Raw genomic sequence first — 27,633 nt, 5'->3', positions numbered from 1 at the left:
ACGCGAAACCATATGGTACAGTTATTCCACTAAACCATGCTTTACTAAAACCTAGCATAGTATAGCCCTTCATGAATTTGCACTCGTCTATTATTTGAACTCATTGGCAAAGTGAAACTAACTTCACTGTGGTGTCAGTCAATGACAAAACAGTTCTACACAGTTAGTTACTTTCACTATTGACTGACAATCGGTTACCATCAAAAACATAGGCTGGAAAAAGCAACATGTACCCTAATAATGTTCGAATGACTGAATAAAAGAGCGTTTATCCTGCAGAGGAGTTGCTTATATCTCTTGACAGTGCGTCTTCAGCTGTGCTCAAATGTGTCTCTCTCCTCTCGCCTAATCACTTTTAACCGTCATTACCAATTTGCAAATGATGGTGAATTACTACTCATTGTGAGATGTATTTCATAATATCTTTATTCTAATTATGTTTCCCATTTTATTGCATGGATGTGCACTGGTGCGCATTCATGGATGATAGAAGGATGGTGCACCCGACCATATCACTGTTAATAATGCACTCTTAAAATAACATATGAACAACTCGCCATGGACTTCAGACCAGGTCTCTCTTGGTCAGTGGCGTAATGCGTTTTAGGTAGTTTACGATAGCGATTTTTAGACAACGTGCCAGACCACTCCCTACAGTAGGTTGTTCATTGCCACACCTCCTGGCGCATTGTTTAAAAATAAGACGTGCAAAATAAGAAAATAAACTTTGCGCCTGGTGGAAAACGAGTTTACTGCCATGCGCCAGGGTGGAAAATAGGGGCCATAGTCACATGGAGGGGAAAAAAATAATATCACCACAATCACCGTAGGTGAAACTGCATACAATGTGGATGTCATAAGGATTCAGTGATTCAAAATGTTTCAATTGATGACCAACTTAACTTCTCTAAGCATATAGCCTCAGTCACAAAGTCATTTTAATGTATATGATATATTTATACTATTCAGAATATCCGACCCTATCTCATCATGCCATAAAACCTCTCTTGCAGGCCATGGTTCTTTCCATGCTGAACTATTGCAATGCAGTGTTTGCTGTCCAACCTGCAAGCATTATGCAATATTATGCAAAATGTAGACCAGTGCATTTATATTTATTTGCATGTGTATTTGTTTGTTGAATAACACATTTTTATTGTGACACAACTTTAAAGATTATAACATTCATAATGACATATATTTCAGGTCTCAGCATTCAACAACCAGTGAGAAAAAGAAAAAGGGTCAGACAGTACCAGTGGCCCCTAGAGGAGAGCAAAGGTATGGCTGGAAACATGGATGGAATAGAATCATGTTCATCCATGTGTAGCCATTTAGTGTATAGATTCCCAAAGATGCTTACAGGTGTTCAAAAGTTTAGAATTCTCCTGAGTTGTTACTAATTTTGATGGGAATTGATGCCTTATTCAGAACAAAGGCATTTCATGAATTTAAAGGAGAATTCCGGTGTGATATTGACCTAAAGTGTGTTGAAACATGATACCGAGTGTGAACGTATGTCTCATAGCTCATCTCGGCTTGTCCCCTGCACTTAGAAATCTGGCGCTAGTTAGACGATGCTACCAACAGTTTTTCGATGGAGGTGCCTCGGGCATCGGCCTAGCCATGCAAATAAATCACTGTTTTCCACCATTTACAAGGCTCAAAGTAGCTCCATAGATCATTGGCAGACTTCTGAGGGCCTTGACATTTAAAGCGAGACATTGAGAACTTTGAAAAAGCACTGGTAGTTTATTTACAAGACGATTTATACAGACAGTACCTTCATGAAGTCTACCGTTCGCCGCCATCTTGAATTTAGTCATGATAAGTCGTTGTTTTATTTGGATTGTGCAGGCCAAGTCGGGCGATAAGTCGAGCGACGAGTACGAATGAACAGGTATGATAAGGGACCAGATTCCAAAAATAATTCCGTGGAAATGCATGGATTCCAGTTGCTGCTACTGGAAACAACCGGAATCCATGCATTTCCACAGAATTATTTTTGGAATCTGATCCCTATACATATAGGGATCATTTACATATGATGTAAAATATACAGTGTTAAAACAGATAATGTAAAGATAGTTACAATGGTTTTGCTTAGGTAGACATGGTTGCTGCAATGCTAAATAAAGCTGTTTCTATGATGCTAGGGTAATTATGTTGGTTGCTATGGAAACTGACATAGATGCTTTATTTCAATGGTTGCTATGTTGGTTGCTAGGTAGGTGGTGGCTTAATATAGTTGGCTTGAGGCATAGTTGATGATAACTGACAGTTGAAATGGCTGAACAGTTAAATAGTTGGATAGTTTAGATAGTTAAATTATTTAATAGTGAGTTATTATAGTGAGGACTTTTATTTTGAAACAGTTGTGGGCAGAGGAAAGTTTAATGGATGTTGATAGGCATATTGTTTAATGGATGTTGATAGGCAGATTGTTTAATGGATGTTGATAAATAGTTTAATGGGTGGATAAGTGAATGGTTTGAAGAAGATGGATGGATATAAAGTTGGATGGAATGTGCCTTACAGTATATCCTTGTAGAATGGAGAGACAGAGAGAGAGTTGGCCTAGTTGAGCAGCTGGCAGTTGATACAGGTGCAAATTAGCCCTTTATGATGTCATAGTGCCAAGTCTATGGGGAAAATACGATTGTTTTTTGTTAACCAAATAAATGTCAGTGTCCCGCTGGCGGGACGGTTACCCCCCCTCCCCCACCTCCCCCCAACATTCTAAATCAATTGTATACAGGTTCTCAGCTTTCTATAGAGGTCCAGCACTTGATGGTTGACCCCAAAAGAGGTGGGAACAATGCCCTTGTAAATAGGCACAGTGCAATTTCAGGCAAAAAAAATACTGACAACTATATTATATCTCAAAAATAAAAATACATTGCTTAAGTGTCCTTTTCAAGATCTATGTTACAAAGTTTGAACGAAGTTTCTACGTTAAACGGTTGAAGCTTAATTAGACGCAGACATTTTGGTTACAAGAATAGTAATAAAAGGAAGGAGAATACTTCGGATAACAGAACAGTGCATTTTAATGCACTGTAAATAGCCAATGATAATTTGACAAAGAGCCATGGCCCACAGAAACTCTATGGACTAGTTGCACGAAAGGCTCTCGGTGAGCTTGTTTGTTTTCTGTGGATCCAGGTGTGTTTGAACCTGCCGCTATTCTGAATGTAATTAGTATCTATACGTCCCTCTTTATTGTAACTGTGCTGATTCACTAGGTGCAACACCTAACCGGGTCCCTTTAAAGCATGATGATTAAAAGTGTGTCCATTTATGGGTGACACTAAACTTTTAAACATTAGTATGTCTGTATAAATTATGTTAATTTATTTATTTTAGAAAAAAGTAAAAAATATATGTGTGAGTGTGTTGGTGTTTTCTTGTGTTCGAAGTTTCTTGCCCCAGAGAGAGGAGGGGGAGGGAGAGGAAACTCCAGCATTTAGCCACTGGGGACCTCCTCACAGGCAAGTTTTTATTCTTTTATTCTTTAAATCTTTTATTTTAGAGATGCACAGTGCATGATGCAGTATTTCCTTACTTATTCTGATTGTTTCTGTACAAGCAAATGGGATGATTCCATGATTATTGATTGCTGATATTTTTGGCCTTTTTAAGCAAACAGACAAGAAAGAAGGAAAGAGAATGAATTGTTTTTATTCATTTATTTATTACTGTTTATTTTCTCCTTGACTGTAACTGGCCTTTAAAGAATGAAATCTATAAAATAACAACCTCATATTAAGAAGCAGAACAAATATCCTATCTACATGTATTTTTTTTGGACCATTTTGCTATGAACTACTGAACCAAATATGATTTAGTTTAACATTATAGAGTGTTAACTTGCTAATTTGTGACAGACAAAAATAAAAATATATCAAGTTAAAGGAACCATATGTAAGATTGTGGCCAAAACTGGTACTGCAAGCACTTTCAAAATACTGAAGAGCGGTGTATCCCCTCCCCCCTGATTCGAGGTTGCACACGCGGATGGCGAAACACTACTGACTTTGTGATTAGTAGATAGGTGGATGGTGGCGCATCAGGCCAAAACACAACATGACATGACAAAACACAACATCAACAACAGTTGAGGGCTGCGACTTCACTTTTTAAATGACAATATCCTGGCTGGACTACTGTTGTCAGTGATATAAGTATTTGAAATTAACATGATTTCTTAATGTCTAGTGACATGTCAGGGCCATTTTATGATTAGTTGAAATATTTTTCTTACATACGGTTCCTTTAATGTTACCCATACCAGCAATAAGTGACACCTGCTGTCTTTAGAACTACAGGAACCCTCATCTGCCCCCTCTGGTCTTGCTTGAATATAAGACCTTAACTGGGCCTTTTTTCCTTATGTTTCGTGCTGTAGGGTGGATGTGTGGCAAGAGCCTGACGAACCTCTTGGGATTAGTATAGTGGGTGGACGCACACTAATCAAGCGGCTGCGTAATGGAGAAGAACTGAAGGGAATATTCATCAAGCAAGTGCTTCCGCTCAGTCCTGCTGGACGTACTGGTACACTAAAGACTGGAGACAAGATACTGCAGGTGATACATAGTGTTCATTTTGTCACCTATTTTTATTTTAGTCTTAGTCTTGTGACGAAATGTCCTTTTTAGTCTTTGTCATATTTAGTCTCGTCTTTTTTCGTCAACAATAAAGCTAGTCTTAGGTATGAGCTACACCAGGCGCGTGAAGGGGTCCGTTCGTGACGCGTAAAATCCATTTTAGATGAATGGTCTATTTTTTTCGAACGTACGCCCCACTGTCACGTCTGGTGTAGCTACTTCCATTGATTATAATGGAAGCTAATTATTGCAGCAGACGCAACGCGAACGGAACGCTTCAGTTGTTTATTGGGGGCCTAGCACTGAAGGTGCAGGACCCCATTGTGTTTCTATGTATTATTATTATTCTTTCTTCTGACATGGAAGTCTATGGCAGCCCATAGAACCATCTAGTAGAAAGTTATGAAATTTGGTACAGCGGTTGGGGACCTTCCCATGATTCATTTCACCAAGTTTCCAAGTCCTGCACCACAACTTGTCTAGCCCAATGGGTCAAAGTTGGCCTTACATCTAGATGTTACTTAACTTTTGAACCCTATGCCCGATTGTTAACATTGAGGTATAGGATTCAAGGATCCAAGGATTCCAACTTGGATGACGCCAAACTCAACGTACACCATAACGTAAATTTCCGCCATGTTGGACCTTCCGCCATATTCGATTTTTATCGAAATCGAAATTTTTCATAGGTCACAAGGGGCACTGCAATACGGGAAGTGAGCTCATATCTCAGCAACCCTTTCATGTCCGAAGTCCAAACTTGATACAGGGACATGGTACCTGACTGTGAGGACGCACAATTGGCGTCATTTGGCCTCTAAGGACGCCGTAATAAAGGAAGTGAGCTCATATCTCAGAAACGTATTGATGTACGATATCCAAATTTGGTACAGGGACTTGATTGTGAAGACGCACAAGGAAATTGGCGTCATTTGGCCTCTAGGGGGCACTGCAGTACAGGAAGTGAGGAAGTTAATCTGGCCAATTGCCATGAAAGTAGTGCTTAGCAAGCTGAGTGCTTGCTATCTTGACATGGCAACGCCATTCCTGCAAGGGTACTGCTACCCCCCATTGCCACTTATTTTCTTTATATTTCTTTATGTATCTTCTTTGGTGTAAATATTTCATAACATGTTGCTTCTTGTCCCATTAGGTTTGTGGAGTGGATCTTCAAAATGCCAGTCATGAAGAGGCAGTGGAAGCCATCAAGGCATCTCCAAATCCAGTGGTCTTTGTTGTTCAGAGTCTGTCAACTACACCTCGGGTAATCAACTAAATCTAAATAGGAACACCCAGGGATATAGTATTGATTTTTACTCAATAGTATCATGGGCTATTACACAATGTACTACAGAACACAATGCCCATGTTACATTTTAGCCAACAAGACTATTATTAAGGTGATACAATACAATATTACAATATTTTCCCAGCGCAAAGTTTATTCGTATTTTGCACGTCTCTTTTTTTGAGCCGAGGGGTGTGGCAATTAACGACCTAAGGAGGGGATCTGGTACCCTGGAAATCCAGAGTTCTCGTGAGAGCACAATTTGAATTGTCTCTGCGAGACACTCTGGCAATGAGTAATGATGCACGTTACTTTTACCCCTTGCATTGCGAGGAACCAATCACATCGGTGTATCTGATATAGGCGGGCCAGATGCGAGCTAAACAGATGACTACAGCGCTGCAACAAAACAGTCAGTAAACATCGGTCGTAGTGTTATCCAATTGCGTCGAAGTCCGGAATCAGTCAGTAAACATTGGTCGTAGTGTTATCCAATTGCGTGCAGTGAGATTTTCAAATGCATGCTTGGTGCCGCCCCTCGAGTTGGGCCATTTTCATTATTCGTGGCCAGACCCTTAATCTTTCTAGATTACCAGGGTCTGGATTTTTCAGGCTAGGGATCTGGCGCGTTGTCTTAAAATCTCTATCATACACTACCTAAAACGCATTACGCAATGGCGAGTTGTTTATACATGTATGTTATTTTAAGAGCACATTATCAACAGAGAAATGGGCGGTGCACAACGCACCATGCTTCTCACATCCACAAACGGCGCACATCCATGCAAATTACACGATTACATCCATTACAAATTACACGATTACAATGGGAAACATAATTAGTATAAATATATTACGAAATACATCTCTCAATGAATAGTTATTCACCATCATTTGCAAATTGGTAATAAAGGAGAGGCAAATATGAAGCACTGCTCTGCAACTCCTCTGCAGGATAAAACATTTTTTATTCAGTCATTCAAACATTATTGGCGTAAACCAGGCTATGTTTTCTATGGTAACCCATTGTCAGTCAATGGTGAAAGTAATTAACTGTGTGTAACTGACACCACGGTGAAGTTAGTTTCACTTTGCCAATGAGTTCAAATTATAGACGAGTGCAAATGTGTGTAGGCTATATTCTGCTTTTTAGTAAAGCATGGTTTAGTGGAATAACTGTTCCATATGGTCTGGCGCGCAAGCAGATTCCTTCAAATGCGCCGCTGACTATGAAAATACCGATGAGCTGTTTAAAGTTGTGCCGCTATCTGTTAAAGGGAATGACAGATGTCATTCTCATTGGTTTAAATAATGTTATGCCCAAAACACACCCATGACTGATTAAGAAACCTAGGAACGCCTTGTTGCGCCATCCGCTCAACGTTTTATAAAGAAAACACTCCCAATGTGGACTGGACATCCCACTAAATTTAAATAACCTTTTCGCCAGTGACCATACGTTTTGTGTATGGTGTGACTGTCTTGATACCAGTGACTTGCACCCACGACTCAGTAATCGAAATGCAAATACCATGTAGGCATTTACTTTGTGCCCAGCACTCTCTTATATACTGTATGGTTGTAGGGTTGGGCGATATGGACCAAAACTGATATCCCAATATTTTGGGGTTGATTGGCGATATACGATATCGATACGATATTGATATTTCAAACAGAAAGAGCGAAGTGCTTCATATATTCACTCATGCTCTAACAGAGCTGTGCAAAAAGGTGTAAACAATAACATATACCAATAGGCATACAGTTGCTCTGAGGGCTGTGCAAATAACAATATTCGGTTGACCCTGATTGGCAACACAGGCCTACAGCTTTACAATAAAGGAAACACAAAACATAGGCTACCGATAAAAGCCAATATAATAAACCAATTGGCATACAGATAGAGCTGTGCAAATAAGAAAAAAGTAGGCTACACAGCACATACCTGTTTGTAAATATTTAACTGCACAAGGAGTAGGGCTGGGCGATATGGACCAAAACTGATATCCCAATATATTTTGGAGCTGATTGGCGATATACAATATATATCGATATTTTAAACAGAAAGAGCAAAGTGTTTCGTATTCACTCAACCAGCTTTAATTATAATGATTTCAGACTGTTCTAACACAGCTGTGCAAAAAAGTGTAAACAATATAGGCCTACAATAGGCATAGGCTACAGTTGCTCTGGGGTCATTCCAAGTGAAAACAGCCAAAATCGGGGTATCATGTACATGGTACCTCTCAGATTTTGCTGAAAAGCGGTGAAAATATGCCTTATGTTACCAAACAAGGGAATCTGAAGTTTCAGGTCAATATCTCAAACGATTTGCCCGTGGCGTCCATTTGAATTTATGGGTGCCAGGGCCGTAATGACACATTGGAATTTCACATTTCATCTTTTGCCATTTTTGGAAGCCAATAATGTCTGTTCTAATAGTGGTAGAAGGCTGGAAACAACATTCCTTACTGTTTGGGTGAGAGGTGGGTCACCAAAGTCCTAACAAATGTTGACGGCATGTGTGTGAATTAATGATCATATTTATTCTAAACAGGATTATTTGTTCTGACAATCTGAGAACATGCACAACATTCGTGCATTTGTAAACCCAAATGTGAACTAATGCATCCGAAGTTGTGCATCTGTGAAATAATTTCTCATTAATAAAATTCTACAGATCGCTTTGATTTTCTTGCACGACTACAAGTTAATTGATACAAGTGCTCGAATCTGCTTCTACGAGTGACGATACTTTTGCTCCTGGCTAGGTGATATAATAGGAGCAAAAAGATTTGTATGTGTGCACGTCGAGCGAATCGATCGAGAAAACAAGGCGGCCGGATCTGGATCTGGATCCTGGATCGCGCTCAGACTACCACTGCCTGAGCTTCATAGTCAAAAATGTTATTTCATTAAAAGAAAGAACAAATATGTATCTTTATCTAGGATAAATCCCATTAGGATCATCAAGTGCCCACATATGGTCATTTGGGGGTCCAAATATGGGGTTCCAAAAGAATCACCTCTGCCGGAGAGGGTTTTTGGACCCCCATAAACCCCCCGCCAGTGGTACCATACCCTTCAAATTCATTTTGGCAAGAGCAAGGTTCCCACATATAACAAATAATCCTGATTAGAATAAATATGATCATTAATTGTGGTGCTAAGGCCACCCAAAAAGTGAAAAATCACACATACCGTCAACATTTTTTAAGACTTTGGTGACCCACCTCTCACCCAAACAGTAACGAATGTTGATTCTGCCTCCAGAATTGTGTAGTACAGGCTACAATGAACTACCACACCAGTTTCCAGCCTTCTACCACTATTAGAACAGACGTTATGGGCTTCCAAAAATGGCAAAAGATGAAATGTGAAATTCCAATGTGTCAATTACGGCCGTGGCACCCGAAATTCAAATGGACGCCACGGGCAAACCGTTTGAGATATTGACCTGAAACTTCAGATTCCCTTGTTTGGTAACATAAGGCATATTTTCACCGCTTTTCAGCAAAATCTGAGAGGTGTCATGTACATGGGTGGCTGAGTTGGTGTGGAATGACCCTCTGATAAAGCTGTGCAAATAACAAAAGACCAAAAGTTGACCCTGACTGACAACGCCGGCCTACATTGTACTGCACAATGCAATATTTTGGGCACAAAAATATTGAAAAACCTGCAGTTTTGTCACACAATGCAGTTTTTTTTACCCGTAAGGGTTTGATAGGGCCTAGATCAGGGGTCTCAAACACCCGGCCCGCGGGCCAAACCCGGCCCGCGTCCGGCCCAAGTCCGGCCCGCGACGTATGTCAAAATAATAATGTAATCCGGCCCTTGAGACTATTTTTAATTGCGACAAACAACGATACTGATTAAAATAGACGATAGTTCCAAGTACGGTGACAAATCTCATTTGTAGCCTACTCTGCTCCACTATGTGCTAGACATCCAGAGCTTCATTCAAACCCAAAATCGCTGCGCAAAGTTTTCAGGAAATACTTGTATTACACAGAAACACAAAGACGTGCATTTGTAATGACGCGGAAGCGATGCAGGCCATAGTGTTGCATAAATTTAAGCAGAAATAGGCCTACACCAAATGTTGAAAAACGTTTACGTGTGATGAAGTCTTAGGTAGGCTATGCTATTCACCTATTCTAAATCTGAAGGAGAATATCCTTTAGGAGATTATGATCGATCGATCGTCTATTGAATGGAGGTGCGTCTGGGTGTATACGACGGTGTCCACTAAGCATACCATGCTTATTTCGACCCTCTGCCCAACATAGGTTGGAGGTTGCAGTGGTAATCGTGATGATAGTGTCCGTAATGGACGTGGTACAGACAGCAGGGCTAGTAGAAATAGGGCTCTAAACTACAAAGTCACCCGCAATATGATGCGAACTTCTGATTACCCGCGAAAGGAACTGATTTGACCAGAATACTTTATTGTAGGCCTTGTGGTTTAGTAATGCATCACTAAACCATACACATCTTAGGTGTTGGTATACATCTTAGGTGTTTTCCTGTTAATTTGTTATGTGGGTAATATGAAAAAAGGAAAGTAAACCTGCTCAAATATGTTCCAGTATTTACTGAAAGGTGCATAATTTGAGGTGCTTGCTATCCAGTGGCAAATTAGATGGGTAAATTTACCCCCTTCATAAACTTTTGTTTTACTCAAAGATTTTTACATTTACAGTAGGACTTTATCTCTGACCACTTTAGAGCCATGGCCTTTTGAAATTTTGATATAAAAATTGAATGGTGTTGCTTTCTTAACCCTGACGCCTATAGTTTGCCAGGTTTAAAAAAGTTATGAGAGGAAAATATTTTTATTTGGTGTGAAACACACACATACCTGTTTTTATGCTTTTCATTTGTTTTATAATTTGTATTAATATTTATTTTATCATTATTTTATTTATAAGCTAAGGTTGCTAGCACAGGTGTCTAAAACTAGATAAAAACACTTGCACTTTCTGTTTGCAGTTGTGTGTGGTATTTGAAAAAAAGAATATTGCATTTTCAGAAATAGCCGGCCCTCCAATCAGATGACATTGGCAGAATTGGCCCCCAGCTCATTTGAGTTTGAGACCCCTGGCCTAGATGATAAGCAAATGTAGCCTATGATGGCCTAGACATGTTGCTATCAACAACAAAAATAGTTTTAAACAATTAGTATACTTAAACAACGTAACTGAGTCACTCATCAAGAGTGTGATAGACGCTACCGTCGTTTTGTATGTGTTCATTTTTGCATGTTCCGGTTCGTAAGAAAAATCCCTATGCACGATTGAATGGGGTTTCAGGAATCATAAAAAATGATGCCCCTAACTGCTCGCGAGTCCCCGCGTGCATATCCTCTTAATAAAATCAGCGTGTAGGTTGTCTCCCTGAGGACTTTAGATCTGCTACTGTATATCGCTAAACGCAAGCATTCATCAGTGTATTTAAATTAGCTAGGCTATGTACCAAAAATTACATTTTACCGTAAGTCGAAGAGCTGTAAACAGTGTTGTAACTTAAATCTGCGTGTACAAAACCGCTTGGAGCTCCAGTGGAAATTTGATTTCACAACGAGAATTCTCGGTCTAGCCGTTGATGTGCCGACGGAATAGGCATCAGCACCAACCTCTGATCAAGGTAAACAAAATCTGACTCGGTGTCCGCCATGTTTGAAAGTTTGTAGTGCTGCGAGGGAGAACGTGCACACGCAGGGGCGCAGTTGAGCAGAGCTGCGGCTATCTGAATGGTCTGAACACAGAAGAGCAAGTGGCTTTGATAAAATGGGCAATTATTTGACATAATACCGGTATTACGATATTGTCTCAACTATATATCGTTTTCAAAAATATATCGGTCGTAGTCGTAATACCGATATATCGCCCAGCCCTATATGGTTGTGCACACAGTAATTTGTACTTACAACGTCTATATGTCTCATGGACATGGGAGGGGGGGAACAATGCTCTTGAATGTTTTAACTTCAATTTGCGAGACATTTCTCTACACCAAATATCTCTGCGGACTAATTTAGCTCGTAGTTAACACTTACCATAAGCTCCAATGTAAAACCGTTAGCTTGTTAATTGTGCTAACTGTGGAACTTCAGTATAATATAGCCATTTATCTCATCTTAGCTGTAGGAAATATGTTTGTATTTCAAGGTGTGACTTGATGTTTAGTTGACATTATGACATGACAAAAGTTAAGCTTGCCAAACCTAGTTAAACAGTCAGCCACAGGCAGCTCAACAGTGACTTCATTCATGACACTCCTGTTAGTAAACTGGAAAGAGCAAAAGCAAAAAAGTAAGAATGTAATGCCTAAATCCCACGTACACACAGATAACTCTCACACCAACCTAATTCTGTGCCTTTTATTCACGTTTGCTTAGAGATTTAATAAGGGGGCGGAAACGTGTAGCAAATGTGCCATTGGTGCGTGAACCCATTTCAAACGGTGGTTGTTCTTACATTTAGCATCTTTAAATTTACTGTCATATTGTGATTGGCATTTAAATCTTCAGGGTTGTTCACTGTGAAACACATTTTGCGTCACTAAAACCATGAAGTATGTTGCTAGATAGTTCAAAAAATGGTTATGTGGTTGTTGTTGCTATAATGTCAAACATTCTGGAAATTTGGGGTGTGCTGCTTCCGTTTTGGCCACTGATGTAGCTACATAGTGGCCCATTGCTGGATTTTTTTAATTTTATTTCAAGAGTATCTTTAACTTGACTCTGGAATGCCATTAGAGCACAGTCCCTTACTTCTCAGTTCTCAGTTCTTCACAAGTTCATAAGAGTTAAATTCATAGATGGGTGTACACTTGTTATTTTGGAGTTTATTGTTTGTCTGATATTGTTGGTTGATATTCATATGAAATTGTTTTACTTCTCTTGGGCAGTTTGAGAAGTTTGTGTAACCTTGCATGAGCATCCTTTCTACCAGTGTTGCTCTGTGGCAGTCTGTGTGTATTTTGCTTTGATTTCACTGGTTCCATCACTTCCTCTCTTGTCTGCAGCCCATCTCTGTGTTGGCACCCAGCTACAGCAAACACAAGGCCAAGAAAAAGGTATCTGCACCACCTACGGTAAGAAAGTGGCTCTATCTTAGGGCTGGGTGATCAATTGATTTTATCAATTAATTTGAATTTGACGTTCAGTTGTTGCAAAAGGGTTCTCCAATGTTTTCTCAGTTAGCCTTTTAAAATGATATCAGATTAGTAAACAGAATGGGCCTTTGGAACATTGGATGAATGGCTGCTGATAATGGGCAATGTAGATATTGCATTAAAGGTCAGCCATTTCTTTCTAACAGTCGAGAACCCTTTTGCAATTATGTAAGCACATAATGTAATCTGAAAACTCAGCTGGTATTCTGTCTATAATGGAGTGGAATGGAAATTTCTAAGTGACCCTAAACTTTTGACCAGTAGTGATAGATCTTCAACATCTCTCTGTTTTGCTCACTGCAGATGACAGTCAGTACAGCAGGGATCCCTCCACCTCCCATGCGTCTACCTCCTCCTTACCGTCCCCCTAGTAGGCTGCAAGAGGAGCATCTTGCCCAGCACAAGGAATTGGAACAGGATATGGGTGAGCTTGCTCTTCTCTTTTCCTTTTTTCCTTCCTATTATTCTGTGTTTGGACGCCTACTAATTGAACAGAGAGGGTAGTATGATAGTACTTTGATAAGTTGGGACGCTCTGTAAAATGTAAATAAAAACAGAATGTTATGATTTACAAATCATGTTAGCCCTCTATTTAAGGCGAGACACTACAGGTGAATAGGGTAACATTTTTAACGAGCAGATATCACTATGAAACTATGAAACATTAACATAAAAAAAAAATGTCATATAAACCAGGCTTGGAATAATATATCAACAAACCCCTATGTAAAAATCTTCTAAATACAGTTGAGCATAAGACTACAAAGTTTGGTGTATGTAAGTGCTTCTGAAGTGGAGATTTCATGCTCAGAATGGGAGAGGAAACTCATTTTGAGAAAACAGCCTAGATAGATAGATAGATACTTTATTGATCCTCAAGGGGAAATTCAAGGGTCTCAGTAGCATACAGACATAACACACAACATGAACTTACAACAGAAATGGTAAACATTAGTATAGTATAAACATATAACTAAACTCCACTGTACAATAAAGACAGTAGAAGATAAGATAAGAAACTAACAAAACTAAATACTAAATACACTATATAAGTTAAATTAAGAAAGTCCAATGTGCTTGAGGGTGATCAAGCATAAGACGCTTGTAGTGACAGGGCCGGGACTGGTGAGGTGCTAAAGGGAGTGAGTGTCATGGTGAAGGTGCAAACAGTAGTCCAACCATAGTCCTTAGTTGTGTGTGCCTGGCAAGGTGCTCAAGAGAGTGGGTGTCATGGTGAAGGTGCAAAAAGTAGTCCAACATTAGTGCAACAGTAAGGTCTAGAGACCAGCATAAATAATATAGACAAATAGGAGAGTAAAGTGTAATGTAGACAAGGTAAAATAAAAAAAACTATTTCAGTGCAAGAACAGGTTAAGGTAACAGTGTAGCAGTAAAACAGTAGTGAAAACATTAGGCTGTGTACAATAGTAAAACAGTAGTAAGCAGTAGTGGGCAGTCAGTACTCAAGTTTCCTTGAAACAAGACAATGAGATTCCATTCTCCGCCTTTTGAACAAAAAATTGATACAAAAGGTTTTTTCATGGATTCTGGTACTGTTGGACATGCTAAATTGATGTCAAATTGTGGTCATATTAAACAAGAATATGATTTTAAATTGTAATATTGAAAATGTTTCAATGCTCTACCTTTTTCAGCCATATATTAAAATCAATGCGTTTTAATACAGAGCAAATGCAATACAGGATTATGAACCATCTCCATGGCATGGAGGAAGATAAGACATGTCTTAACTGGTGTTATATCTTATCTAGAGGTTATATGCTTTTAGAAAATATATAGTTTAGGGTGTTTAATCTGTTTTTCCTGGACAATATAGGCTAAAATGTATCCCCTTTACACTAGGTTTGCCTATACAGAATAGAGGGCAATGCATTGTTCATGGCATGGAGGAAGATGGGACATGTCTTATCTGGTGTTATATCTCATCTGCAGGTTATATGCTTTCAGAAAATCATTGTTTAGGGTGTTTGATTTGTTTTCCCTGGATTGGACATGCCCAAATGTATCCACTTTAAACTAGATTCGCCTATACAGAATAGAGGGCAATGCATTGTGCATTCATGGAGGAAGATGGGACATGTCTTAAATGGTGTTATGTATCATCTACAGATTATATGCTTTCAGAAATTATATAGTTTAGGATGTTTAATTTGTTTCCCCTGGACTGTACATACCAAAATGTATCAGCTGTACACTAGATCCGCCTATACAGAATAGAGTATGTATTATGCAAAGTGTGGTGGAAGATGGGAACATAAGTTGATTGATATTTAATGTACAGGGTATATGCTTTCAGAATATATATAGTTCTGGCTGTTCTATGACTTTAGTGAACCATAACCCTTGCATAGGCATGCATTATATATTTGTCAAAATTAGCTTCTGGTGGCCATCTTGGACGCCATCTTGAAAATGACAAGTCTTTGAAAATGATGAACTGATACTTTAGTCTGACATTTATGAATCAGTGACCTCTAAATCTGATTAAACACGAAAAACACTTTCCTAGGCTGAATAATGCTTCAGATATCCCAAATTAGCTTCTGGTGGCCATCTTGGACGCCATCTTGAAAATGACCCCTTTACTGGGGTCAGATTTTACTAGATGTTTAATATGTTATTAAGTACATCTAAAGGTATCATAATCAGTTGAAAAACCTTTTTTATCAATTTCTTTGAGGTTAGGTGTTTTTTTTTGTTGTTTTTTTTCCATATATTGACCCGCCTAGATCGCATAGCTTGATACAGGAAAAACAGAGCTTTCCAACGGTACTACACATGATATGTTTTGGATCACGGGTAGTACATGCAAGATTAGAATGCTAACTTTTGGTGAATTTAGGGACCGTTCCGTTATTTATAAACGGGGTCACCGGAGGGATTTTGAGTGCTTCAATCAAAAGTTGCACGACCCTCCCCTGCCTGCAAGAACATTTTCAACGACCCTCCAGCAGTGTTTTCCAGGAAGACATGACCCTCCCCGGCCAATTGTCGATACCTTCCGCCCACGCTATAAAGCGCTATGAAAACACATCGACGTAAGCTATCGTTCTAAACTCACCCTCTGCTTTCTGATCTTACACATCACACTTCACCAAGATGGTGGCCATTTCAGTAGATTTACTCACTAACATTGTTGTGGAAACACAATAAGCATGGAAACTAAATGCCCACTTCCTGCAACTGCATTAACCTACTTGAAATAAGTTACTCCTCTAGTAAGTATTCACATGAAATAAAACAATAAAACATTGAGACCATTCAACAAAGCACACTGGGTAATAACAAATTCAACACATGCACTTGTTGCTATGGACTCTAGGCTTCCTGAGTCATTGTAAAGCTGCCGAAGCTGAACATTATCCAAAACTCAATTTCTCAGACGAGCGTCAATTTGGGAGCTTGCTACACTCCTTCCTTCTCAAATGACTTGAAAAGGCCGTTTGCACAATTTCACAAATAATCACAGGGACCGAAAAATACCTAACATGCCAACTTTTTCCGGGTTTAGGCCTATCATTTTAACTTTTCCCCGCTGTCTTGCCGTTTTAATATTTTCCCGTAGAATATCTCATATTACTGTAATACTCTCATAACATTAGTCCTGCATTCTGGCCTGTCTCTGTGTTGTCCTGTTGTTACCCCTTGCCCTTCCAGAGAAACAGATGTATTCAAATCATCGTTTTGCTTGCTTAAATGCGAACTCAGAGTGATGTTAACCTACAGTAGGCCTATTTAAGTTAGCGACGTGGTTGTCGTGAGAGCACGATTCATTAGGCCCTTTCACACTGGCGAAATCGCCGCGATTTTATGTACCAGAATCGCGGAACAACTGTCCCTTTCACATAGACCGAGGCGGAACGGCGGGACAAAGTGTCTCGCCAAATTTACTACCAAGCCCCCTAGACATTTTGTCGAGTTTTTTCGTTCCGGCACCAGTGTGAATGGGTCAAGGCGGAAAGGGGAATCTGGGCGGGCATTTCAATGCTATGTCCAGCCCACCACAGGAGATTGCAAATCAATCTGATCAAAAGCAGCAATAGCAGAGACACCACATTATGTCAATCTATAAATTCACAAAGTCTCCAGTCATTCAATGCCTGCTAGAGTTGACTGTAGCTTGGAATGCAATCAGTTGCCATAATAGGCTATCATAAAATCCAGCGAAAAAACAAAGCATGAACTTATGAGCGTCTGTCTGCCCTATATGTATATCCTCTGATTGTAATGCTTACAGATATCTAGGCGATATTTGTAACATTTGTTTTGTATTTGGCCTGTTATAAAATCATGTAGATCTATTGAACAATTTAAACACATTAGGAACCGCAAAGTTGGAGACATGCATAAAGACATTGCTGCTGCAAATTTAAAACCGGATTACTCTGGAATGGCTAACTGTACAGGGGCATGCTTTACACCTTTGTGTTCGGTAAGGTCTGCTGTTTATTCTGATATATGGTTTGTCATGTGTTGAGGTAAAGTTCGCGAAGTATTCCACCAAGATGAATGGGTAGGGAGACGGGCGCAACCGTCTCGCGAACCGTTTACCACAACAACTAACAACATTGTTTAAAAGCTGAGAAAAAGCTCTTTCGTGTGATACATGTGATGTCTGTGATGAATAGGCTACTTCGCAAGTAGTTCAGCAAATTTGGGTGGGACAGAATACCTTTACAGAGCAGCAGCTCTGGCCATGTCGGCTCTGGCTCACATGATGTACTGCTTTAAATGCATTATCGCTTCACTACCCAACACGCAAACAAGAAAAAAAAAAAAAAGAAACCAATGTGCTTATGTCGCGATTTCCGATAGGCCCAGGCCTAGAGAAAAGACAGCTATGGTAACCTAACAATTAGGATTTGCTTTGCCTACACTGCTGTTTGGTTGTCCCAAACTTTGACGATCCATACTCGCATTAACTAAATCTTATCAACCCGAACTGCGATGTTCCAAACAGAGTGACAGGATGCAATGCCTAATAATCTCACTGCCTTCGGCATAGCTGCTACAGTGCGCCTAGGCCTACTGTTAAACACCTGAAAAATATTAAGCTGATGTTTTCTTTTCATGACGAGCACTAGGCCTACGCTTAAATGATATATGACTGAATGGAACGTTGCGTTTTTAAGCGCCAGAACTGCTTATCACGTCGTGTGACAAAGTTTACACCAATCATCATCTTCTAATGTATCCTTATGTTGAGATGTCCATTCTCTTTGCCCTAGGCTATCATTTGTGCGCGAAGCATGTTTCAATTAAGACAATACACAAGCTATTTTTTTATTGTTGTAATATTGAATGATTTCATGAATAAATTTTACGCACAGTGTGTACAGGATTACGGCTGGCGGCGCCACTGACCAAGGCCACAGTAGCCTGTGAACCTCTGATTAGTGATGTAGTACTCGAGTCCGGTCTCGAGACCAATTTCTGCTTTCTCGGTCTCGTCTTGGACTCGTTCCTTCAAAGACTCGGTCTTGACTCGGTCTCGGACCACAGTGGGAGGAGAAGGACTCGTAATTTCAGACCGAGTCCTCGAGACCAACGCATTTTTTATGTTCATATAAAAAAACAGACAACACATAACAACAACAATAATAAAATGCAATGTTGACTGGCATTATTTGAAAATGACATCCCATGGTGCAATGCAAAGATACTGCCGTCAGAGCCGTTTATTTATCTCTATGGCTCTGCTGCCGGTGAGTGTCTGTAGGTCAGCATAGTCCATATTAAGACGTTAAGACTGCTCCTCTAAACAATTCCCAATCTAGCTTAGTCTGTAGGCCTAACTGTTGATTATTAACTGGGGTGATATTAAATTATGAATATTAAAACTGAAATTTTTTTATGGTCTTGGTCTCGATTCGGTCTCGACTCCTAAAGGACTCGGTCTCGACTCGGACTTGCTTCTTCAAAGACTCGGTCTTGACTCGGACTCGACTGTATTTGAAAACCAACAGACTTGGTCTCGACTCGGTCTCGACCCTTCAAAGACTCGGTCTTGACTCGGACTCGGCATAGGCGGTCTCGTCCCCATCACTACCTCTGATTTTCAAAGGGAAATCACGGCGAACTCTTCTCTTCAATTTCCCTTCCAAATTACTTTTTATTGTCTGAAGACATCTATCGCAAGAATATAACATTCTTACAGCAACAGCAAAGCAAATGCAAGCTAACTAGTGCAGTCGGTTCTCCCGCCATGGTTTTTGAAATCACACACCTGCTGTATCTGAAGCCCCACGCACGCATAATGCCTATGACTATCACTTTACACGCCCCCTGTTGCACGTCACAATTTAATTTACTATAGCTGATCCTGCCTCCTGGCTCCCTAAAATGCCGCATCATGTGAACAGATCAGCAGGCCTGCAAATTTTCATCTCGCTTTCAGACACAAAAAGACGTCTCAAAGACGAGCCAAAGAAATCCCCCTGTATATTCACTCCAAGTTGGCCTACCATAACTTACCAACTCTACACTGTAGACCATAAACTGGCTATTTATATGACCAATGTATTTGTTCAACTTTATGAAGCAGAATTACGCACTGCTACTTGGAACGTAACACATTTTTGTTGGAGAGAGAATGACAGCGATTAACAAATTGCACTTGTTGCTGGTTACCAATAAATAGGGCCTACTATATATTTTTTTGCAAACAACAAAATCAGAAAGGATGGAGCTCAGCAAAGCTAGAGATGGGCAGGAACAAGGTCAATTGGTAGAAATGCTAGTCAGAGTTAAATTTAGCTTTTTTAGGGCTGGATAAAGTTTACCAAATGGATATAGGCTGTTAGGCGTGAATAAAGTAGGCTACTTTGTTGCTCCAACCTTCCAACGTTAATGGGGAGGGATGTTGACATTTTCAGTATTTTGCGTGAGAAACCCAGGAAATCTCACTTATTTTCATTGTTCAATGTTGACAGAGCTATGAACGAAAGAGAACGTTATATGGCGACAGAAATCAAAAATCAAAAAAGCCGCTTTGATTTTTTGCTGTTTTCATTAATACAAAAGATGGGTGACCCCCCCTCCTAGACAAAAAAAAGTTAGGTGACACTCCCCTCAACAAAGAATAAAAAGACATGACCCTCCCCTATTTTCCTCCGGTGGCCCCGTTTATAAATAACGAACAGTCCCTTAGGAGAAATATACAGGCGCGAGTAAACACAATGTAATGAAATAAACACTTAAATGTGTAAATCGGATATTTTTGTTGTATTAGTGTGACAGAATACATGCTAAGGTAGCCCAAAACCTCGAAATTGACCAGTGCATGAAAAAACAATGTTTTTACCTGCCGTATCTCGCCTTAATTGAGAATATTTATTTAGAAAGTTGGGACAGGGCCATGTTTGCCACTGTGTTGCTCGGCTCCACCTCTTGATTTAACAACATCCTGTAAATGTTTGGGAACAGCTAAAGTTGGGAATGAGAATTAAATGTTGTCCCATTTTTGCCTGTTTTAGGATTTTCGTTGCTCAACAGTCTGGGGTCTTCCCTCCCATCTTTTTCAATGCCTGATGCACCCAGCCGTTACAAGTGTTTAGTTTTCACAGCTATTTCAGGCGTTGCCACACAGATTTGTGGGTAGTAGGCAGCTTCAAGGATACATAGAAAAGAGCGTTAGATCGGTTTCCAACAGCACTCGCTTCCCCTAAAAGGCAGCATTTTTTACCGTTTCGAACAGGGCCATAGTGGACATGCATACATAAATAAATACATACATACTGTACATACATACATACACATAGATACAACATATCTACATATATACAACATATTTATATTTTGTCTATTTCTTTGCTTAATTACAGTTTTTTCTGATTGCTTAAGCACATTTTTTGTAACTATGGCTTTTTTTGCAAAACTCTACACACAAATGGCAAAACCTCTCACCCAATCAGCAAAACATTGTAGTTCTCTTGCAAAAGCTAACACACCTTGCTTAAGTCTTCACACCTTCGTAAAAATGGTGTTTTCGTATCTAACAGTAAACACAAGCCATCACAATAGTAAGCACACAATGTGCCAACAACACACTGATGGTATGAATAAAAAACACATCTGGCTTTTGCTTTCTCTGTGCACAAGGTAGACTATGTCAGTTTGAGGTCATACTTTTGTCATAGTTCTGTAAACATACAGGGATCCCAACTTCAAGTATTAGTGTTTATTTACACACATCAAAACAAACACAAGTGTGTTTTTCCAAGTCAAAACACAAAATAGCATTTCACTGAGACAAAACAAATCCGTCTACATCGGGTCGTCTCTCTCAAAATTCTGTCTACATCACATGCAGTGTCCTAGTCCAAGGCACCGGGAAAAATATATTCTAGAATGACGTATCCAGGCCTGACATGACAATATCCCCACTGTTTTTTTTGTCTGTTTTTTTCTCTTCTCACTCTTCCTGCTCACTCCATCGTACCCATTGTACATTACCTGTGGCTTATTTATAGTGCTTAGGCTGATTGCAAAGTGAACTAATTATCTAAAACAGTTTTCACATGAGAAAGTGTGCCAGAGAGTTGGCAAAATAGTGTAAATAATAGCCATTGTGCCTACAGTTGTGCAAAGTGTGTGTTACAAAATTGCAAACTGAGTGCAAAGCAGTGTTTGTGCTTTTAGTTTTGCGAACTCAGTGAGTGGTTTTGCCATTTGTGTGTAGAGTTTTGCAAAAAAAGCCATAGTTACAAAAAATGTGTTTAAGCATTCAGAAAAAACTGTAATAAAAGGGCACTTGTTGTATCCTTATGTGTGCTGCTTACTGTGCCTCAGTAGGAGAGTGGCTATCCCTTAGATTGCAGCCTTACAAGACAGGGAACCTGTGCTGGAAAGGATGTTAATGGTGTAGAGCCTGTTTATGGTATGGATAGAGTTGCTGCATGAAAATTGTTCCCAAGATGAAGACGAATAAGTGTTAGGGTACTCTAATTGTTCCCAAGACGAATAAGTGTTAAGGTACTATTTTAGGCCTGATCAGCCTAGAGGGAGGTGGGTTAGCTTGGCTCCACAGAAAATGTTCAGATTGTTTACAGTGCTATTATTTTCTTATAACTCCACCAAGGATTTCGTTTTGGCTGGCAGAATTCTGAAATCTAATTGGCTATTTGAATTCTGCAATCTGCTTGGCTGTTGATTTCCTATACTTTGATTGACTAGAAGAATTCTGAAATCTGACTGGCTTTCAGAATCTGCTTGACCGACAAAATGCTGCAATCTGGTTGGCTGTGGAAATTCTGCAGACTTGGCTCTTAGAATCCTGAAATCTGATTGGCTATTAGAATTCTGTAATGTGGTTGGCTGTTGAATCCCCGCTATCTAATTAGCTAATGGAACCCTGTATTTTGATTGGTAATTGGAATTCTGCAATCTGATTGGCTGTCGGAATCCTTAAATCTGATTGGCTACTGGATTGTGGCAATCTGATTGGCTGTTGAATTCCTGCAGAATGGTTGCCAAGCATCACTAAGACGCAGGGAATCTAACTTTTGTATCAATTCATTGTGACACAGTAATATAGAATGAAATGTGGTCAATGTTAAGGGTTGTTTCAGGTTTTACAATCGAACGAGATTCAGCCAATCATAATCAAGAACCAGAACTATCTGTTTTAGAAGTGTGAGTTAAAATATTGTACATAAAACAAAATCCTGCCCAATTCACAATAACAGTCAATTGGGTATTTGCTCCATTACACTAACATTTTTTTCATCATTAACATATTTCTTTTCATTCCTCCATTTATAGTTTTTCTCTTTTCTCATGCACCATACCAGTTTTATCCACCCCAAACCTATACGCCTATGTTTATCCTTCTCTCAACCTTTTCTGTCCCACACTATAGCTCCTATCACTTCTTCTCCAAATATTTCACAATGTTTCTCTGTCAGTCTTGCTGCAAATCAAAAAGAAAATCTTAATCTACAATTTTCTGTCTCTCCTTAATTTACTCTTTTCTCTGTTTTTTCTCCCAGTCTATTTTCCTATACTTCTGTCAGCACCTCTTCCCTTTACCCTGCATCCTCTAGTCCCACACCTCCTGCTACCCTATAGTATATCTGTTGGAATAGTGTGCAAAAGCTGTGATGTTGCAGGGGATGTACCACGGTAGGTGATGAGTTTCCTTAGCTTGTCTGTTACCATAGTTTCCTATGGTGTGTATGTGTTTGATTAGTCGTGTCTAGGGTAACTAAACTGAATATTTTGCTGTGCTGTGCTTGTTCAGCACAGTAGCTAGCATGCTGTGTTTGTGGAGCAGGTGCTATGCTGCTGCAGTGCCACTGTGCCATCCTCTCCCCCTCACATTGCAGCGCTTACTGCTACGGCATTGCCACAGCATGCCCACTCCTGCTGCTTACTTCTGATCCGGTGGTCTTTTTTTCTTCTTTTTGTATGTTACTCATCTATAAAAACATGGCTACAGTTTGTCCATGGTCATGGGTTCAACATCCAAGGAGCAGAGCGTTTATTGAACGTGTATATTCATTGTGTAATCACTCCCTTTGGATGAAAGTATCAGCTAAAAGCTATGGTCTAAAAATGCATATCATCATATTCATATTATTCATTATATTATTATCATTGAGCAAGAGCTGTCTGGATAGGGCAGTGATGAGCAGTAAATTGCACAATATTTGTGTGCAGTGGGGATATTTATTGGTGTTTCGACATTTGAGGGAGGACTGGTAGGTGGATAATCTTGTCCAATGTTCTTTACTGTACTTGCAAAAAGTATATTGATATAGCATGAATGAACAATATTCATCCCTTATTGAAATAAACTTTCATGTCACTGAAGACTATTTCTTACGGTCTTACTTGACTTGATTGTAGATTGATGGGCCACACAAAATAGAGAGAGAGAGTCCGGGGTGTGTGTTATAGCGATACTCTCTTTCCTTGGGAATGAATTTGGTATTCTCTGTTTTAATCTGATTGAATTGGGCAGAAATGTGTTGCACCAGAAGCGTAGCCACATACAGTAAGGGCCTGGGTGGGCCAGTGCCACCCAGATTGATAGCTGGCCCAGCCAATCAGAAGTGCAAAGCATTAACTTGAAATTCAAGTTAAGAATTATTCCTGCAAGAATAATTCCTTCAAGAATTGACAAATCTAACTCCGATTAAATGAAATGCCAAAAAATGCAACAGTGATGAGCCCAGACACCCAAAACGACATGCTGGAGGCTGCTGGCGCTCGGCTGTTGCATAAAAACAAAAATGAGTTAAATGAAGCTAACGAAACACAGGCATCTAGTCTAGACCAGGCAGTGTGAGCTTGTAGCCGTCTACATTTGGTAGGCTATATTCACCAGAACCATGGCTACACTGGACATAAAATTACATGTTGAGAAGTTAATTTAAAAGTTCCTTCATGGGATTAAAATGTCTTGGATGTAATCCTACACCAATTATGGCAAGTGCGAATATCAAAATGAACTGCTGCTTTTTACCACTCTCAGGCTCATGAATATCATTTTAAGTGTCAGACGCGCCTATGCATCTGTTTAACGCAGTTACTCTAAAGAAACTTGAAAAGTGTTGTTTTTACAGTCATGCTACAGAATGTAGGATATGTGATTTAGTTATTATACTTGCCATTCTTCTTTGCCACTCCCTTCTAACTGTTCCATTGCCTACAGTATGTCTTGAGTTGTCTCAGTGAGGCTGTTTAAAGGCCCCTGAAGTGATTTGTGTCTGCGGTTTAATTCAGCTGCAATCAGCTGTGAACTAGATATCTGCATTCATCTTACCAAGGCTGAAATTTTGCTTAATGCTTGGCATTCACTCTCAGCACTCTTTCTCTCACTGTCTTTCTCCACTGTGCATATCACATGTAAGGGATAATGGCCGCCAAGGTGTCCTGACATACAAAATTAATGGATGAGGCAGAGGCAAAGAATTCCATGGCGCAAAGCAGAGTTATTTTATTCTGTTTATCAAGACACCTTGAAGGTTGTTATCTCACTTATCCCCAGATTACTCATTTACGTAGTAGGCATGAATTTATAGCAAACAAAGGAAACATACTGTAGTGTTCAGTTTAAAAAGAAGACAACCTGTTCAATTGGTTGTACTACTTTATTTGATTACGGACATTGATGGTTGGAAGTTTGATGGGTAGCTTGGTTACAGTTGATTCCACTGTTGCGAAGCCTGCTTGTTGCATTATAGTTACCATTCAAAAGAGCATTGATATGGGATGGCAATTGAACCTTTTTACCAGATCTATTTCATAGGTGTCCCGATATAAAGAATTAATAGCCCCTGTTAGCTGGTCAGAAGTTAATATTTCTTGTCTCTGAGGATAACAGTAATCTAATGTAGGCCAGATGATGTCTCATCTGAGCATGTGTGCATCGTACGGTTTTGACGGTTCATGGCATGCGTAATGTAGCCTCATGCCCATATGTGACCCCAGACAGTTTTTTTCCCTTTTGCGTGAAAGCGGAGGTGTGGAGTGCTGCGGGTCACATGTAGAAATGGCAAGTGGGAGCGATAACGAAGACAGCCCGGAGTTGGAGGAGCCACCAGCGCCACATAAGTCTGGTGTGTGCGGACATTTTGGTTTCAGAAAACGGTAGATAGAACTGCAACTGTGTGTAAGCATTGTGTATTAATTATGCTAGTACAGGCCCGGAGTGGCTAATCAGGAGCTTCGGGAAGATGGGCCGGTCTGAATATCGTGAGCTTAAATGTATTGTTTCTGAAGTTCATTTGCTGCGCTCTCGCGGCACTTCAGCAGCTTAGGCTGTTCCGGTTTGGAAATCGCAACCAAGTCTATATTTGTAATAATTAAGGGGAGTAGGAGGCTATATGAGCGGCCCCTCCTCTAATGGCACAGCTCTGATGAACTCTCATGTGTGCAGGGGAGACATGTAGTAGGCTAAGAATAATTAGTTAAAAGTGAGCAAATAGCCCTGTTGAGAGAAACTAGAGGATCGTTCAAATTCAGCAGAGACAAGAGAGAAAGTACACATTTACAGGGCTTGTCAATATTATGTGATAGTCTAGAAGCTATCTTACATAGCTCGGGTAGGCTACGCTATGTGTAGAAATAAAATATTCCGCAATATTTCAGTCAATCTTAGTGTGCTACAAAGGCACAAGTTTGTGTAGATGGCAATAACACATTCTACTTTATTGCCAAATAAATAAAAAGCCATTTGAAATCATCAAAATCTCATCTTTCCTCAGAGATGTGCTTAAAGTCAAGTCAAATTCTTTCAGTTTGTGCATGATTACATGATATAACTATACTAATACTGTAGCCTAAATGGTGACTAATTAAGCTATACATCATATGCTGGTATTTCTGAAGTGTTAAAGATTAAAAGGAAAAATAACAACAAGAACTGTATAGAACCGAAAACCGTGACCTTAAAACCGTGATACGAACCAAACCGTGGGTTTTGTGAACCGTGCCACCCCTAGACTGTAGTGCAGAAAGCCCATGTAAATTATGAAAACAGCAGGAGCAGAATCTGGCAGTTGCCATTTCTTGATGGTGTTTATTAGGGGCAGGGTCTAACACCTTTTATTTCTCTCTTCACAGGCTAAACTGGCTGACACTTCTGTGCATGTCATCGGCTGAATATGTGGTGCCAAGATCCAGTAGTTAGCTGCAGGAGAAATCTGAAGAATTTGTAATGGATTATTACCCCCTCTTCATATCTTTGCACTCTGATTTAACTCACATACTGTGGGTTTGTATGAGGGTTGTCAACGTTGTAACCCTGGGCTTGTCTTGTGTTGGGTTGTGGTATTTTACTATGCTATATGCTTTATCTTTCTTGTCTGTGTTCCCTTTTCCACACTTTGATCTTGGTGTAACTGATTCAAGGGCTTTTCTTGTTTAGTCAGGGTCTTTGATTGTATTATTCTTTAGTGTAGGCTACATTGTAAGAAAATATATGATATATGCTATTGTGGCCAGAGGCCTCACTATTCTGTCAGTAGTCCCTGCTCTATTGAGATGGCAACTTCTGAGTCCATCTCGCTCTTGGTCTCCTCTCCTTCCTTTCTTGGCTTTTAAGTAAATGTCTACAATAAATCATGTTGATAACTTGTATTGGTGTAGTGTTGTCTTTTAGCTGTTCTAGATTATTCAGTTGGACTAGGGAAAAACGAGTTAATTGTATAACAGTGTCAACCAGTCGTTCCTTAGCACGGCACGTTGACTTCAGCCAGGCAGCTCCAGGGTCCTCCGATGGGTGATCATCAGGACACAGGCACCGGAATCTAGAGAGACAGACAGGCAGAACCACCACCGCATTCCCCCGACACGGTGCGTCTCGTAGCCCTCTCGACCCCCCTCCCACAGTGTCCGGCATGTTTTTATTGGGCAGCCAGCCAATCCACGTGTCCAAGCTGATTGCCCAATCCCAATTGCATACAGCTGGCTGTCAATCCGTTCATCAACTCCATGTACACATCATTCATCCCCCAAACCCACGTATAATAACCATAACACCCACAGTCCATTGAAAGTCCACGAGCATACATACAGTATTACAGTATA

General features: G+C 39.9%; 1 protein-coding gene across 5 annotated transcripts in view; it reads left to right on the top strand.

Annotated features, from left to right (window-relative positions):
- Positions 1-27,181, top strand: part of patj (PATJ crumbs cell polarity complex component) — a 79,194-nt gene extending 52,013 nt beyond the window's left edge. For 3 of the 5 annotated variants that reach the window (XM_042056140.1, XM_042056143.1, XM_042056142.1), the window contains 7 exons: positions 1,207-1,281; positions 3,420-3,491; positions 4,409-4,586; positions 5,761-5,871; positions 12,928-12,996; positions 13,381-13,501; positions 26,668-27,181. In XM_042056140.1, the coding sequence (XP_041912074.1) occupies positions 1,207-1,281; positions 3,420-3,491; positions 4,409-4,586; positions 5,761-5,871; positions 12,928-12,996; positions 13,381-13,501; positions 26,668-26,672 (631 nt within the window). In that variant the 3' untranslated portion in view covers positions 26,673-27,181. The remainder of the gene's footprint in view (positions 1-1,206; positions 1,282-3,419; positions 3,492-4,408; positions 4,587-5,760; positions 5,872-12,927; positions 12,997-13,380; positions 13,502-26,667) is intronic. The other 2 variants (XM_042056141.1, XM_042056144.1) reach the window with 2 other exon arrangements.
- The last annotated feature ends 452 nt before the right edge of the window (positions 27,182-27,633 follow it).

This window comes from Alosa sapidissima, chromosome 12, assembly GCF_018492685.1.
Source record: "Alosa sapidissima isolate fAloSap1 chromosome 12, fAloSap1.pri, whole genome shotgun sequence".
Lineage (NCBI taxonomy): Eukaryota > Metazoa > Chordata > Actinopteri > Clupeiformes > Clupeidae > Alosa > Alosa sapidissima.
Note: the sequence above shows the minus strand (reverse complement) of the source record. Positions and strands in the feature narration are given on the sequence as shown.